The sequence below is a fragment of the Somniosus microcephalus genome, chromosome 10 (genome assembly GCF_052327205.1).
Source record: "Somniosus microcephalus isolate GS21.2 chromosome 10, FLI_Smic_1.0, whole genome shotgun sequence".
Lineage (NCBI taxonomy): Eukaryota > Metazoa > Chordata > Chondrichthyes > Squaliformes > Somniosidae > Somniosus > Somniosus microcephalus.
This window is the reverse complement of record NC_140996.1, coordinates 181273012-181290989: the sequence shown is the minus strand read 5'-3', so window position 1 is coordinate 181290989 and position 17978 is coordinate 181273012. Positions and strand designations below refer to the sequence as shown.

Here is a 17978-nt window from a genome sequence, read left to right as displayed (position 1 = left end):
GCCTTAACATTGAGTTTAACTATTTTAGATCTTAATCACCCTTATTCTCTTGGACATACTGTAACTATTTACAGCTCCTCTGGTCCCATCTTTTGGTTACATGTTTGTCCCATTATCAGCTCCTTTTGCCTTACATCATCATCCGGTTTGTCATTTAATCACTCCTGCCTTACACCCTATCACAGACCTTTCCCTTTTATTCTTTCCCTGCCTCCCTTTTCCCTGGCCCTGTAGTTGCTTAAAAGCTGTTCATCTTCCCAGTTCTGACGAAAGGTCATCGACTTGAAACGTCAACTCTGTTTCTCTCCGCAGACGCTGCATGACCTCCTGAGTGTTCCCAGCATTTTCTGTTTATATTTCAGTTTTCTAACATTCACAGTATTTTGCTGACGAATGGTCACTCGGGCAAGATACCAAAGAACAACTGGTGGCAGTGGATCTGTACCCGGCTTGAGTCAGGGAACAAAGAAGAAAATTGGAATGGTGGGGCCAAATTCTGATATGGAACTAGGAAGCAACATACCACCAGAAGAATAGGACTGTGTTAGAATCTAGGGAATTATGGGATAGTGGAGGATAATCAGCAAGTTGCACGCTGTCTTTATTTTATTATACCCTGACCATTATCACGTTCCAGTGTAGCGACATGTTTGTTAATCAGAATAATTTCTTGATTTATAATCTCATTTGTTGATGGCCAGTTGTCTGCATAAATTAAGTAGGAAAGATTTAGGAAAACTTTATTTGTATTTGATATTGATTCACGTGAGTTAATTGGGACCATACTGTGATTAGGAAGGATATAGTTGATTGCTGTTTGGGAACATCATGTTGAGTAAGTTTAGGGGAGCATGCCAAAAGTGTGTTTGAGTCCTTTATGGCAATACTGACCCCACGCTCCCTGCTCGAGCAACCAAACCAACATTATTATTGGCCAAAAAATAAAATACTGCAGATGCTTGAAATCGGAAACAAAAACAGAAAAATGCTGGAAACACCCACCAGGTCAGGCAGCATCTGTGGAGAAAAGAAAAAAAGCTAAAATTTCAGGTATAGCCTTTCGTTTGAACATTTGTCAGAATTATTTTTAGTCATGTTCCTAGTTCCTGGGGAGAAGGCAGGGACAGGGTACTGAATTTGGATGATCAGCCATGATCTCATTGAATGGTGGAGCAGGCTCGAAGGGCCGAATGGCCTACTCCTGCTATCTTCTATGTTTCTAAAAGAACAATGGTGTACAGTGGAATTGGTGAGGTTTTCCTGCTGGACTATTGCCTGATAATATAGAGATAACTGCTCAGTATGGATTCTTCAGCCTCCCATATTAGCTGAAAATTTACATTAGTACTGAAGAGTTAAACCTTACAGCTCCCCATATGGTGACTGCTTTATTACTGAACCACTAACTGCAGTAACCATTCAAAATTAACAGCTCACTCCTCTTTTTCAAAAATAATTGGTAGATGCCGATGACTTGTACAAACAACCAATTACCATGGAAGACCTGATCAGCTATAGTTTCCAGGTGGCCCGAGGCATGGAATTCCTGGCATCAAGAAAGGTTTGGATACAATACTAAGTGAAATTCTGAAACTGTGGTTCAGTGAAAGTAGAAATCATTAAACACCTCCCATCCCAACCGCCACATTAATAGAAAGACTGGTCAAATACAGCGAAATTCAGAATGTGAAAATGGAAACTCATTCAGTATTTCATTTTAATTAGAATTTTGGAATAAACAAACTAGTTCTCAACTTGTCATTTGTTATCCTACAGGTGAGATTACCTTCTCCTTCTGATAAGTAATCTGAGTGCAGATCAATTTGATTTGAACTGCAGTTATACTACAGATGTTATGTTAGTGGACTGAGAGACGTTTTGAACTCATTCATATAACTGGTTCTTAAAAAAGTTATTATTTAAGTAATATTTGCATTATCAGGAGATTTCAATTTAAGATGGAAAATCAAATGCAATAGCTAGTAAGTAAACCCCTATAAACAGAAGCAAATGGACAAAAGGTTCTAACAATTCTAGAGCACCTCTAACTGCTACAGTGAGCAAATCAATTGTTTGCAGCTTAACTAAGATAAAGTACAAATACCAAAAGCTCAGGAATTCTTTCCACAAAACAAATATGGCTTATACGATTAATCAGTTAGTTGACAAAAATGTATTTTAATTAAAAAACGTGATGAAAATGTACATGTTTACAGGCTACACATCATTGAGAATATCAACATCGATAGTAGCCTATTGTATATTAATCACCTCAATATGATTTGTTAAAATCATGTCAATTAAGCAACATGGTAACTTTTTAATAGAACCATAACATTTTTAATAGAACCATAAAATTAAAAACAGAAAATGCTGCAAATAAACAGCAGATGAATGGAAATCTCAATTAAAAAAATGCTGATCTGTTGTTTCCAGCATTTAGACATTTTTCTTTTGAAATCTTCAAATAATTAAAGCTAATACCTAATTTATTACCATGTACCTACAGATCTCAGTAGTTTGGAACAAATCTGAAAATGTAGTTTTTCCCCCCCTAATTGAATTAGTACAGTTAAGTCAGGAAGCCAATAGCCAGTGGAGTGAATGTCATGCTCCACTCAGTATCTGTTCTATCATCCTGTGTCCATTGCTTTACAAAGTGTGTGGGAGATCCTGTACTTTGTTCTGGAACACTATGAAAATGTCATGGAAAGATCATGGTGGAAGTGTTTGCATTTGTTTTCTTACCTGTTGTCTGTTTGCCAAGTTGGAATGTTCATGTAAACTCAGCTGAATCATTTGTTTCAACCATTTTGAGGCACAGTGTGAGGCTGGACATGTGACGCCCAGCTCTTCCTCACATCCAGACCTGCATTGAATGATTATTACATTTAATGACTTACTTTCAAGCTGTAATTTCTGAAAACAAATACATTAGTTACGCATGTTCTAAGGAACTCAAGCAGACTTCCTACTTACTTCTGTCTACTTCCCCAGGAAAAATGTTAAATTATTATTTTTTTGTATCATTAAGGAAAGAGGTTTTTACTAAAAAAGCTTCAGTATAAATAATGATGTCAGGAAATTCGTGGCAAAGATTGAGGAAATGAGTTTTGAGAGTGCAACTCTTTTATTACAGTGCATCCATCGAGATCTGGCAGCTCGAAACATCCTTTTATCTGAGAACAATGTAGTAAAGATCTGTGACTTTGGACTTGCACGAAATATTTATAAAGATCCTGATTATGTACGAAAGGGAGATGTAAGTTCAATAAATGACATTACTTGTAAAGATTCTTATAACTTGACAATTAAAAATGAACTTACTGTACATAAGGAGCTAGTCATGTCAATAACTGTTGTTCATCAATATTTGCAGGCAAGGCTCCCTCTCAAATGGATGGCCCCCGAATCTATATTTGACAAAGTTTACAATACTCAAAGTGATGTCTGGTCTTATGGAGTTTTACTGTGGGAAATATTTTCCTTAGGTATGTCATAATATCTACATCTATCAGTATCATTGAGATACAGGGTACCTCATGTGATTGACATATAGGCATCCTCATTTTATAGTGAAATCAGATTTATACACATGATAGGATACTTACTTACTTACTATACTTACATATAGTTTGCTACATGAAAGATTTTGTTTTGGTTAGGCAGTTGTCTGATTCACATGGAAACCACCCCCCATCCCGCCACCACCATGCTTAAAAGTCTACAAATGAAGCAACTGAGAAATCCTCACAGGTAGGGTTTCTGCTTGCTTGACATGGAACACACACGCTCTCCCTGTAGTGACACACATCCCTGTGTTCGCTGATCTACATTGGCTCACAGTTCGGCAATGCCTCGATTTTAAAATTCTCATTCTTGTTTTCCAATCCTTCCATGGCCTTGCCCCTCCAAATCTCAGTAACCTCCTCCAGCCCTACAACCCTTCGTGATCTCTGCGCTCCTCCAATTCTGGCCTCTTGCATGTCACTGATTTTCTTCGCTCCACCATTTCCGGCCATGCCTTCAGCTGCCTTAGCCCTAAGCTCTGGAATTCCCTTCCTAAACCTCTCTGCCTCCCTACTGGTCTGTCCTCCTTTAAGATACTCCTTAAAACCTACGTCTTTGACAAAGCTTTTGGTCACCTAATATATCCTTATGTGGCGTGGTGTCAAATTTTGTTTGACAATTGTTACTGTGAAGTGCTTTAGGACGTTTTACTATGTTAAAGGCACTATATAAATGCAAGTTGTTGTTATTATCTGAGTCCACAAACCTTAGTTGCAGGTTGGCAAGAGCTAAGGTCTAGGGGCCCACATGTGTAGGGATACTGCTAAAGTTTAACCAGCCAAAACTGCACAGTTTATGAGCACAGATTCTCACTGCTTGTCTAGCCAGGAACAACCTACACGTCAGTGCATTATTTTGCAAGATTAATTGAAGCCGAGTGAAAAGAATCCCAGCCTCCTCTGTGTCCTGACATACTATGGTATTGGATTACTACATCTGCCATGGAAGATTGACTCAGATCTGATCTTCAATCGCCAGGCATGTAATCTTGGAGCTAATTGCAAGAGACTCTTTTTACCTCCCCCCACCCACTTTCAGGATGATAGTCATTAATTGGTCATTAAGCAAATGACAGGTGCAGGTTTGAACTCCTGATAAGTGGAAAGCAAGTACCAAGAAGCTAATCACAAGCACAACTCGCCCTAAAATCCATCCCTATATTATTAACAGTTTTGGGTAAGTCAGAAGGTAGGAATTGATGGTATTAAGGATGTATGATTATAATTGCTCTTTGATGAATCAGATCCCAGAACTAAGTACAAATCACATCCCAGAACCATGTCTGTCATGTCATTTATGATTTCTGTTAGCTACAAAAATGATGGTGACCATTATTTCCATGGCATGCAACCATTGTGTCAGTTCCCTGTATTCCAGTTGCTATTAAACTTAAACATCTTGCTCTGATAAACCTTCTGGCACATTCCAATTATAAGTTGGGTTGGAGTGCAGTGGAAGGCCCAAGAATTAGGACAGAAGCCAAATACGCCAGATCCCAGCACTGCTAATTTCCATAGGGCCTTGTTTGGGGCAGAATTTCCATCCGCCCCAAATGTGGTCCCCTTCATCAGAACCTGAGGGGCTGGGAACTCCCAGTCCAAGGAATGCCTCAGCCCTGCCTGGGATCCACCAACTGAATCCTGGCCGGCGGAAATGAGGCCCAACTGGAGGTTCAGGCCTGGATCCTGGCATGGACCCTGAGGATTACAACCAATGTAGGAGAGGAAGCAACCCCCTTCATGGCTGATGACTAACTTTAAAATTTCAAGCCTGCCCACATAAAGATGAGTGACTGCCCAATGCTAACCCCCTTAATCTGCCTGAGACGCACCTAAAGTGGTGCGGGCTCCCGCCAAGAATATTGAAATGAGAAATATCCCCTTGGTCCCAGATAATCCGGAAGATTCATTGGAAGAGATTCCTGGTGAGCCGATCCCAGCACTTAGGCAGGATTAAAAGCCTGTGAATTTTCAGACCCATCTAATTGTAAATATAAAGAATAATTCATTATCTTAAACTGGGTCTAAATGTAAAATAATTCATAATCTAAGTGCAACAGACTGTAAGTATATAACAATGCATTATTGCTGAGTAAAATGTAAATATGGAATAATTTATTAATTGTGACAGACTGTTCTGTATGGCTCAGTTGCCAGCTGTCAGCCTTTTAAGCAGACAGACAGCTTTTTCCCACTCACTTGGCATCTACTAAAATAGCTTTTCTGCCTCGTGGATGGAGCAGTTTCTGGCATGTGAGGGGATTGTATGTTGCATGAGCCTCATTGTTCTCCATTTTAAAATGACAAACAGTTACTGCAGCTAGAATCGTCCAATCCTGTGAGGTGGGTTGGCTGTTTGGCCTGGGTCATGGGTGTTCACCACCGATCAATGGAGATTGAGACGAAGAAGAGATTGGAGCAAGTGTGGGATGCAGGGTGGAAATGATCAAAGTATTTGTGGAACGACCAAGTAAACTAGGCCCTGGAAGACAATTAGAGACAGGATAGTTATTGATCTGTCCTGTTTCTGTGAATTCAGGGCCTGGTGCATTCATTGTCCTTCATGTCTCTGTGTCCCAGGGCCTGGTATACTTACTGTGTTGTCCTCTCCTGTCTTTAACTGTATCCCAGGGCCTGGTTTACTCAGTCCTTCCCAGAGGCTTCCCGGCAGCCCTCATCTGCCCCGCTCTCTCCTCCCCTTCATTTTCCATTGATGCATAATCGCGATCCAGATCAAATGTATTTCTTGACATTTTCTATATTGTATTCTTGAAATTCAGCAATTTCACTGCAGTGATTGCTGCACCTAACATCTGCACAATTTCTTGATGGGTGATAATGATGAGAATGTTGGCATTTGTGCCACCTCACCCACCAATTTCACTAAAATCCATTTCTGGAACTTCACTGAAAAAAACACCATTCAGCCCAAAGGTAGTTGCTACAGACAGATCTGACTCTACACAGTATTCTTATCATCTGCCATTTTTAGTGAAAATTACAGAATTAAATGTTATTCCTGTATTTATATTTAAAACATGGATTTATCTACATGTTGGATTCAGGTGCGTCACCATACCCAGGAGTCCAGATTGATGAAGAATTTTGCAGAAGATTAAAAGAGGGCACAAGGATGCGAGCTCCTGAATATTCAACCCCAGAAATGTAAGTTGACTGATAGGAACATAGAAATTGCTAGACGACAAAAGACCAAGGTCCATCTAGCATCCTGATAGTTGCATGTTACAACCTCTGATTCACAACTGTCTGACAGAAATATAACCTTTCCACTCACTGTAATCCATTTGAATTAGTGACTAATAAGGTTTTAAACTGAATGGTTCCAAAGAATTAACAGATTGCCATTATTCAAAGGTAGAAATGAGACCATTAATTTACTGAGTACATATTGTATCTATATATATAAAGCGGCTCTTCTGTCTGTCCCGATGTCTGTCTGTCCGCCTGGTCTCTATACGTTTGGAAGTTACAGAGCGTACCGACGCGCGCGTTGCCTCAAAAGAAAGCTTGCGATTCTGGACCGGTCATAGGCGTATTTACGTTTCGGCCGGACAAAAATCCCGCCCGCGGTATCCCAAAAACGTTCAGCGTTCCGCTCATTAGCATCTCATTAGCGACCGTGTGACGTCGAGGTCTTCCTACAGTTGAGTGTCGAGTGACTCGATGATTGACCAATCCTACGCTTCGGTGACCTGACTGGTCGACCAATCGGTGCGTGTGTGGGCGGGCCTTATCCTTCTGAACCGAGGTGAGTGGCCGCCATCTTGATTTTCCACGATTTTTTCCCCCACACTTTCTGTGTGTTAGGGAACTAAGGTAAATATTTCAATTATGTGTTAGGCAATTAATTAACAATTTATTTGAGTTTTATATTGTGTTTAGCAACCCCCTCCTCACCCTCGCGCAGGGGGGACTCGGGGCCTGAAGCTGAAAAAATTTCTCCCTCTCTCTCTCTCTCTCTCTTTCTTCCCTCTCTCTCTCTCCTTCTCCTCTTCCCTCTCTCTCCTTCTCCTCTTCCCTCTCTCCTCTTCCCTCTCTCTCCTTCTCCTCTTCCCTCTCTGTCTCTCTCTACTTCCCCCTCTCGGGTGTCGCGGACGGAGCGCGGGCGCGCCGCCCGAAGTTTCCCACTCGCTAACGGCCTTGCCGGCTCCCGCGGGCCGCCCGCACTGACTGCGCATGCGCCGCCCGCACTGACTGCGCATGCGCTGCCCACCCGCCCGCAGCGGCCGTCCATCAGCCGCGCGATACGCGGGGGAGAGGGAGACAGGGAGGGGGAGAGGGAGACAGGGAGGGAGAGAGGGGAGGGGAGGGGAGAGAGGGGAGGGGAGGGGAGAGAGGGGAGGGGAGGGGAGGGAGGGGAGAGAGGGGAGGGGAGGGAGGGGAGAGAGGGGAGAGAGGGGAGAGAGGGGAGGGAGGGGAGAGAGGGGAGAGAGGGGAGGGGGGGAGGGGAGGGAGAGAGGGGGGGAGAGGGGGGAGGGGAGGGAGAGAGGGGGGAGGGAGAGAGGGGGGGAGGGGAGGGAGAGAGGGGAGGGGGAGGGGGGAGGGGAGGGAGAGAGGGGAGGGGGGGAAGGGAGGGAGAGAGGGGGGGAGGGGGGGGAGGGGAGGGAGAGAGGGGGGGAGGGGGAGGGGAGGGAGAGAGGGGGGAGGGGGAGGGAGGGGGGGAGGGGAGGGAGAGGGGAGGGAGAGGGGGAGGGGGGGAGAGAGGGGGAGGGGGGAGAGAGGGGGAGGGGGAGGGAGAGAGGGGGGGAGGGAGAGAGGGGGAGGGGGGAGGGGGGGAGGGAGAGAGGGGAGGGGGGGAGGGAGAGAGGGGAGGGAGAGAGGGGAGGGGGGAGGGAGAGAGGGGAGGGAGGGGAGAGAGGGGAGGGGAGAGAGGGAGGGGAGGGAGGGGGGGAGGGAGGGAGGGGAGGGGAGGGAGGGGGGGAGGGAGGGAGGGGAGGGAGGGAGGGAGAGAGGGGAGGGAGGGAGAGAGGGGAGGGAGGGAGAGAGGGGGGGAGGGAGGGAGAGAGGGGGGGAGGGAGGGATAGGACAGGGAGAGGACATGACAGGGAGAGGGGGGACACACAGGGGCAGGGAGACAAACGCCCCAAAATTGCCCTCGTGCCCAAAATTGCCCTCGCAACGCGGGGCTCCCCAGCTAGTATGTGTATGTGTGTGAGAGAGAGAGAGACGTAACACTAATAAAAATAATCTTGGTTATTATTCACTTTCATAGCACTGAATAAGGAAATTATTGGCTATTAGTGATGTTCAGTATATATCTGTTAAATGAGTTAACAGCAGCTTGAGTTTCTTCTGAGATTTCAAAATTGGAGTTATTTTCGTTAAAACAGAGGGGCTACATGGGATGATTTGATAGACATGTTTAAAATTATGAACGGATGCGATAGAGAAGATAGAGACAGGGCTAGATTTTGCCGTTTCCCACCTGCCTGGAGCGGTGGGGGCCAGCAGACTGCGGTTCCAGTTTCCCCCGCATACTGTGGAGTTTTAACTCCACAGCGTGTGTGTGACATCACCGGCAGGTTCCCCACCTGGAAGCCAGGTGGGCCGGGAGGAAGCACTCCTGCTCCTCCCGGCCACAAGGATTGCTCCCCAAGGCTGTGCTCGCCAGCTGCAGTTAAACCTGCACAGCAGGTTAAAGCAGAGGCTTCAGGCCTCATTACAATAGTTAAAATGCCAACCTGCCTCCTGGCAGCGCCTGAGTAAAAGGTGAAAGGGGTTGGGGTCGGTTTTAGATTTTTTATACTTTAACTCCCCACCCCACCTCCAACCCACCCATTTTTTTTCATGTTAAAACTCCCCCCCAGACTGTTTCCAGTGCTTGAGCGGTGTAGAATGAGGGAACATAGACACAAGATTAGGTGCAAGACATTTAGAACAGAGAGCAAGACCAACTTTTTTTACACAAAATCTGTGGAATGGGCTACCAGAGTTAGCGATTGAAGCAGAGACCACTGGGACGATTTTATCCCTGCCTACCCGGCGGAACCCTGGCAGTTGAAATTGCTTGCAAAACTTACCCATCGCCGTCCTGTTCCATTCCTGCAGTCTTCCATTTTAACCTGTTCTTCTGAGTAAATGGGAAGGACAGCTGCCGGAAAGTGGCGGGGTCCTTCTTTAAAGAGGCAGATCAGGTTCCAACGTTGTCCTCGGAGCCTGACTGTTATTTTATTCAGCGGCCTGAGCGGGGAAACCGTTGTGGTTTTTCTGAACTGATCCGAGAGATCACACAAAGGTCAGCGGGCTTGGTTTTTAGGGGACATCTCAGAGGGCGTATCATCCTAAACTCAGCTCAGCACCAACATTCCCTGGGCTCAGACTTAATAAAGGAGCGTTTTCATAGAATGATAGAAATGACAGCACAGCAGTAGATCATTTGACCCCCGGTGCCTGTGCCGGTGCTGGTGCTTTTCATTTTATATTCTGCATTTTCATATATTTATCCCATTCTCTTTTAAATGATGTTCCAGTCTCTGCCTCAATAGCCATTTATGGTGAAGTGTCCCACGACCTAATTCTCCAAGAACTTTCCTTCCCCCTTGGTTCTTCCGGTGAGAATCCTCGTACTCTATCCCCTTGTTCCCCATTCATCCACCAGTGGAATCAATCTTTCACTGTTTACCCACAGTCAAGTCCCCAGGTTTCACTCACCCCTTCACTGGCTGCTCCTCTCTTGGCGCTGCTCCCACTCACCGCGTTGCTGCTGCTCCTCCCAGCTCTGCAGAAAATGTCCGGGACCAGCTGCACTGTCAGAGCTGGTAGATGATTCAATTTGTTGCACAAAGGATCAATAATATGTTCATGGCTGGTCAGATTGTTTGAAAAAAAGTTTGATTGTTTTACTGTATCTTAGAATCTACCTGCCTCCGTCACCTCTAGACTCGACTACTCCAATACTTTCCTTGCTGGTCTCCTATCCTCAACCCTCCATAAACTCCAAGTTGTTTTAATTTGTGCTACATGCATCCTGTCCTGCACTAAGCACTGCTAGTTAATTACCCCAGCCTTATTTCCTCTGGGAATCCAGAACAAGGGGGCATAACCTTAAAATTAGAGGTGTGATGTCAGGAAGCACATTTTCACACAAAGTGTAGTGGAAACCTGGAACTCTCGCCCTCAAAAAGCTGTTAATGCTAGGTCAATTGAACAATTCAAAACTGTGATAGATTTTTGTTAGGCAAGGGTATTAAGGGATATGAAGCAAAGGTGGGTAAATGGAGTTGAGGTACAGATCAGCCATGATCTAATTGAATGGCGGAACAGGCTAGAGAGGCTGAATGGCCTACTCCTGTTCCTATGTAGTGGCGCGTAGCAGATTTTCTCCACCTTTTTATCATCAAAATGTGAGGAGCTCAATTAAGACTAAAACCTACTTAAGAGCAACTCCTTCTGTGGCAAATAAAATGTGATCTGACAAGGATCAACTGTATAAAACTAGTTTGATTTCAGTGCGTGGTGTTTATAGGTGGCATCTAGAATTTATTTGACAATGCCTCTAAACACACAATTAACACTATGAAACAATTGTTTATTTTAAAGCCAAACAAGCTAATTATTTGTTGGGTCTATTCTAGTTATCAAACATTACTTGACTGCTGGCACGGTGATCCCAAAGAACGGCCTACTTTCACTGAGCTTGTGAAAAGGCTCGGAGATTTATTGCAAGAAAATGTTCAACAGGTACGAAGGCTTTTCTGCCGATGCACTGGATTTCTTTCACAGTTAGATATAATGTTAAAATGTTTCAACTTAAATGTTAATTATTAAGTTTCAGGTTCAAATTGTTATACAGTAAAAAAGTGATATTCATGTCACTAATTATTTTAGTGATTTTAATTACAATAATTTTCTTGCATCTTAGTTTCATCCAGACCAGTGAATGTTCTGTATTTTGCAAAGTATATGCCAGGAAAAAAAATAATTTGGGGGAAACTCATAGAAGTATCAGCATAATCTCAGCCACAAGACATTGATATAAAGTCATCATATTTGAAAATTAACTATTTACAGATTTGCTAACTCTCTCAATGTATTGCAGTTTTATTCCAGTGTACAAATTTATGTTCGAGCTTCCAGGATTTGCACGAATTCTCTAATGTGATGGATAGGACAATCCTCACCTATTGGAGTGATATTGCTTTGATCTTATTACATGGTACAGATAACCACAATAAAGAAATTATAATGAGCCCATATTGTCTAACTATTGAAATGGCTCTTGGTAATACTTGTGTTTACAATATATAAAATGACTTAAGTATTTTAATGCTATCATGGCTCAAGAGATTGGATGGTGTTATGAGTGACTACACTCCATTTGCACCTCTGGGACCTGAGCATGAACCTAACCCAAAATGATGGATGATAAACCCTCCTCTTTTGTAAGAGTCCTATGTGAAGTGAATTTATGTAGTCTCAATCTAGTTCCTAATGGCTATAAGCCTACAGCACAAAATTACTATTAATTTACCACAAATTTGCCATTTTTACGCAGAGAGAATGGCCGTTATGAGTAATGGAAATGTCACATTGGTCCAATAGAAGGTGTTATTCTGAAGCTGGGATAATGCAATATTAGGGAATATTTCCTCTGCTATTTATGAAGAAATCATAAAGGTGGATGTGAAGGACACATTTATAAGTTTGCTACATATAAGGAGTGGAGGAAATCTTCCATTGTTAGACAGCCCTAGGTTGATGGAGTATAATGTGGGAAAGTGTGAGGTTATACACTTTGTGAAAAATAAAAAAGCAAATTATTATTTAAATGGAGAGAGATTACAAAATGCTACAGTTCAGAGGGACCTGGGGGTCCTTGTGCATGAAACACACAAAGTTACCATGCAGGTACAGCAAGTAATCAAAAAGGCAAATGGAATGTTGGCCTTTATTTCAAAAAGGTTGGAGTATAAAAGCAGGGAAGTCCTGCTACAACTGTACAGGGTATTGGTGAGACCACACCTTGAGTACTGTGTACAGTTTTGGTCTCCTTATTTAAGGAAGGATATACTTGCATTGGTGGCAGTTCAGAGACGATTCACTAGGTTAATTCCAGAGATGAGGGGGTTGACTTATGAGGAAAGGTTGAGCAGGCTGGGCCTATACTCATTGAAATTTAGAAGAATGAGAGGTGATCTTATTGAAACATAAGGTACTGAGGGGGCTCGACAAGGTAGATGCAGAGAGGATGTTTCCCCTCGTGGGGAAATCTAGAACGCGGGGACACAGTTTTAGAACTGAGATGAGGAGAAATTTCTTCTCTCAGAGGGTCATAAATCTGTGGAATTCTCTGCCGCAGAGAGCTGTGGAGGCTGGGTCATTAAATACATTTAAGGTGGAGATAGACAATTTTTTTGCAAGATAAGGGAGTGAAGGGTTATGGGGAGCAGGCAGGGAAGTGGCTTTGAGCCCAAGATCAGCCATGATCTTATTGAATGGCGGAGCAGGCTCGAGGGGCCAAGTGGCCTATTCCTGCTCCTATTTCTTATGTTCTTATGAACCTAACCAACTCTGCTCCCAGCTAAAATCATCTTAAGCCATTATTGTATGCAAAGAGGAAAGGTTTTTGCTACTTTTAAATAAAAGTATCATTCTTTTACATTTAAAACCAAAAAAAATGTTCTAATTTGCAGGATGGAAAGGACTACATCCCACTGAGTACCATGCTGGTATCAAATAGCTTTCATTTTTCGGTCCCAACATCACCAGACTCCTGCTTGGGAGAAGAAATGGAGAATTCAACATTTAATTATGAATGTACAGGAAGCTTTGGGTAAGATATATTACTCTTTATCCGGAAAAGTATTTACTGAAAAGGTCACCTTTGCCAAAAAGATTAACAGTGAAACCACTATTGTTGTAAATGCAGAGCTAATTTACTTAGAGCACTCTGCACAATCACCCAACATGCAAGCTTACTACTGGTTCAGTTCTATGACATTTATCAGCTTGCAAAATCTCCCATATCAATTCTTAAATAATATCAAAGTCAATGGAAAAGAAAATCAAGCTGGGTGTAAAAAGGATTGCCAATTCGTTATTCCCCTGTATTGTTCTACCACCCAAAGTGTCTTAAAATCAGACATATTAAGATCCATGCTAACTCCATCTGCAATTCTTCTACTTGAGACAGAACTAAGTTAAAAAAAAAATTTTTTGCTGCCAACAATTGTTTATAGCAGCAACCCTAAAATGTAAACGGCAAAGAACTAAGCACAGTAATGCAGGAAATAGCAGTTAATTAATCAGTTCGAGCAAAGTTAGAGCAAAGGGATAGAGCTCGAATCAGCACAGTCATTTTTTACTTTAAAATAAAGTGAGTGGATGCATCAGACAGGGAGAACCCACTGTGAATCGTAACCTCTGCTGAGCTCTTGGGTTATCAGCTGCATTACTGACTGGAGATAAGGTGATGGGCTGAAAAGAATGAGGGAACATGCTAAGAAAGGATTATGTCTATATACTTCCTAGTTGCCATACAGCAGCATTGGCAGGGCCATTGATGCCAGCTAGGTGTCTATCCATTTTGGTTGAAAAAGGCTGCTTGCGTGTAGGAGATAGTTAGGGAGAGGAAAAAAAGCTAAGCCTGTATTTCTGTATCTTTGTTGAATCTGGAATCTCTATTTTTAATTGCTTGAACTTTGTCACGTTTACTTTGCTAAATGGCAATCTATCCCATAGATCCAATCTAAGTGCTAAAATGTTCCTCGAGTTACATTTAGCTTTCGATTTTGACAACTTAGAATCATGTCATCCAGTTTTTCTGATTTAGTACAACAAAACCTCTCCACATCCATCCCATGATTTGCTACATGATTTTTAAAACTCAGACTGTATCTCCCTTTAGCGTTCCTTCAGCCTCTCTTCATAACTAATCGATTTTAGACCTAGTTTCATTCTCATTGACCTTCTTTAAACTCTTTCCAATGTTTTCATATCTTTCATAAGTAGAGCATCCCAAATGACCCAGTACTGTGGCCACCAACCTCATAGTTCCCCAACCCCGCACAGCCCGCTTCTACCTCCTTCCCAAGATCCACAAACAGGACTGCCCTGGTAGACCCATCGTTTCAGCCTGTTCTTGCCCCACGGAACTTATCTCTTCCTATCTCGACTCTATCTTTTCTCCCCTTGTCCAGTCTCTTCCCACCTACATCCGCGAATCTTCGGACGCCCTCCGCCACTTTAACAGTTTCCAGTTTCCTGGCCCCAACCGCTTCCTTTTCACCATGGACGTACAATCCCTCTACACCTCCATCACCCACCAGGATGGCCTGAGGGCGCTCCGCTTCTTCCTTGAACAGAGGCCTGACCAGTCCCCATCCACCACCACCCTCCTCCGCCTGGCTGAACTTGTTCTCACAACTTCTCCTTTAACTCCACTCATTTCCTCCAAATCAAAGGTGTTGCTATGGGTACCCGCATGGGTCCTAGCTATGCCTGCCTTTTCGTGGGATATGTGGAACACTCTTTGTTCCAGTCCTACTCGGGTCCCCTCCCTCACCTCTTTTTCCGATACATTGATGACTGTATCGGTGCCGTTTCCTGCTCTCGCCCCGAAATAGACAATTTCATTCACTTTGCCTCCAATTTCCACCCTTCCCTCACCTTCACATGGTCCATCTCTGACTCTTCCCTTCCCTTCCTCGACTTCTCCGTCTCAATCTCTGGGGATAGGTTATCGACCAATATTCACTACAAGCCCACTGACTCCCACAGCTACCTGGACTACACTTCCTCCCACCCCGCCTCCTGTAAGGACTCTATTCCATTCTCCCAGTTTCTCCGTCTCCGCCGTATCTGCTCCGACGATGCCACCTTCCACACCAGTGCTTCCGACATGTCTTTCCTTTTTCCGCAACCGAGGATTCCCCTCTACCGTGGTTGACACGGCCCTCGACCGTGTCCGTTCTATCTCCCGCACTTCTGCCCTCACCCCTGCCCCTCCCTCACGGAACCACGATAGGGTTCCCCTTGTCCTCACCTTTCACCCCACCAGCCTCCACATTCAACGGATCATCCTCCGCCATTTCCGCTACCTCCAAAGTGATCCCATCACCAAATGCATCTTCCCCTCCCCTTGCAGCATTCCGTAGGGACCACTCCCTCTGAGACACCCTAGTCTACTCCTCTATCACCCCCAACAGCCCTTCCCCTTCGCCTGGCACCTTCCCGTGCAAGCGCAGGAGATGTAACACCTGCCCCTATACCTCCCCCCTTCCCACTGTCCAGGGCCCCAAACACACCTTCCAGGTGAAACAGCGATTTACTTGTACTTCTTGCAATCTAGTATACTGTATTCGCTGCTCACGATGTGGTCTCCTCTACATTGGGGAGACCAAACGCAGATTGGGTGACCGCTTTGCGGAACACCTCCGTTCAGTCCGTAAGGGTGACCCCGAGCTTCCGGTTGCCTGCCATTTTAATTCACCGCTCCATTCCCACTCGGATCTCACCGTCCTTGGCCTCTTGCATTGTTCCACGGAAGCGCAACGTAAACTCGAGGAACAGCACCTCATCTTCCGATTAGGCACTTTGCAGCCTTCCGGACTCAATATCGAGCTCAACAATTTCAGATCATATCCTCGACCCCTATTACATTTTTACTTATATTTTTTTTCCACCCCTTTGTTTTGGGTCTTCCCTTCCCCCCCCCCCCCTTTCCCTTTTTTTTCTCTCTCCCACATGGCCGCTGTCTCTCATCCTGCCAGTACACTTCACACCTAATCTGAGCCGTCTTTTGTCTCCACTGTCCTATTACCATCTCGTCTGGTTTTGAATACCTCTTAATGTCTCTTTTACTTCTTTTGTTCTATCGCAGCCCTGCCTTCGATCTATTTTATTTCCTTTCCAGTTTTGAAAAAGGGTTTTGACCCGAAACGTCAACTCTAATTTCTCTCCACGGATGTTGCCTGGCCTGCTGAGTTTTTCCAGCATTTTCTGTTGTTATTTCGGATTTCCAGCATCTGCAGTATTTTGCTATCGTCCCAATACTGCAGATGTTGGGGGAAATTTTAACAGGAAACCAGGATCGGTACATGGGAGACCCAAAGAGGGCAGCACACCCGGAAGTTCTGAAGGAGGAGAGGCCTGGCCGGTTTTAACTGATGGGCCTCATTTTAATATTTGAAATCTGTCTCCCACCTGAAGCCGGCAAGAATGACATGAATCCTGACGCCAAACAGATGTGTGGGGAGGGAGAGGGAGAGGAGTGGGGAGAGAGAGGAAGGGGCAGGGCAGGGCCGAGCCATGGATTCCTACCGAAGAACAAAAAATATTACTTACCTTCTGGCCACTCTGCTGCCTCCCATCAGGTTTAGTCTGGCGGGTTTGACAGAGGGCGGGCCTCCCTCTGAGTCGTCGTAAAAATCATATTTGGCGCCAATGATGTAATTGGGCCCTAACTTTTAGATTTATATTAGGCCCTTGCCTACCTGCAGCAGGAGCCTTGGTCGACTTCAAAATAAATGTTGCCGACTGGAAATGGTGCAGCCTTCGGGCCAGTAAGAGGATTCGGCTGATTTTAACCCCTCCCATTCACTGTTCCCGCAGAGTGGTTGGTGGTGGTGGTGGTGGGTGGGTGGTCTCAGCATTCTTTTGAGCACGCTATTACATAATTAGATGTATGGATTTACTTGTAACATTCTATTTGATTTGACAATTACTGCCAAATAATGCAGTGGAATTTTGTTATTTATTGAACCCACATCTTTTCCCCCCGTTTCAGCTTATTTAATGCTATAACCAGATTTGCTGGTTTTAGCACTGTCCTTACCTTACAATTCAGTATTAAATGCCATTTTGCATTTTGTCTGCTCAGTGTAGGTCTGTTTGCAATCAATCTCAGAATGTCCAGCATCCCCATCAGTTTGTGCCATCTGCAATGTTAGACATTCTTCTTCTGATATCTATATTGATGTAATTATTAAATATTCTGCACAGGACATTAAAGTCAAGTTGTAATTCCTTGGATTGTTAAACAGAAACTAATGACAACATTTTGCTTATATTTAAATCCATTATTTACCTTTTCATGTTTCCACTATTATAAACAAAGTTATGAACTAGAAGTTTTTTTTGTCTTTACTTAAAATCTGACATGCAGTCTCATTTTAATGTGTAACATATTACTGTCAATGCAGATATATTAACACTTGTATGAAGAAACAACCACAGAATTTAAAGACGTTTGAAGAGTTACCACTTGAGCTTACAACTTTAACAGATGTAAGTTTTCTTATGATTCTAAAGACTGCCGTGCACTGTTTGATAGCTTTGGCTCTGTTTCAAAACTTAAGAGTTACAATATAGCTTTGCAAGCATCCTTCCCCACATTACAATGGATAGATGTTATCTACCATGTTATGACAAACTTCACAAAATCATTTT

The 17978-nt window shown here is 43.8% G+C and overlaps 1 protein-coding gene across 1 annotated transcript in view; it reads left to right on the top strand.

Annotated features, from left to right (window-relative positions):
- Positions 1–17978, top strand: part of flt1 (fms related receptor tyrosine kinase 1) — a 245006-nt gene that overhangs the window by 191143 nt on the left and 35885 nt on the right. The window contains exons 22-28 of the mRNA XM_085999287.1: positions 1464–1561; positions 3140–3262; positions 3380–3491; positions 6635–6734; positions 11165–11270; positions 13223–13362; positions 17732–17816. Coding sequence (XP_085855413.1) covers positions 1464–1561; positions 3140–3262; positions 3380–3491; positions 6635–6734; positions 11165–11270; positions 13223–13362; positions 17732–17816 — 764 coding nt within the window. The remainder of the gene's footprint in view (positions 1–1463; positions 1562–3139; positions 3263–3379; positions 3492–6634; positions 6735–11164; positions 11271–13222; positions 13363–17731; positions 17817–17978) is intronic.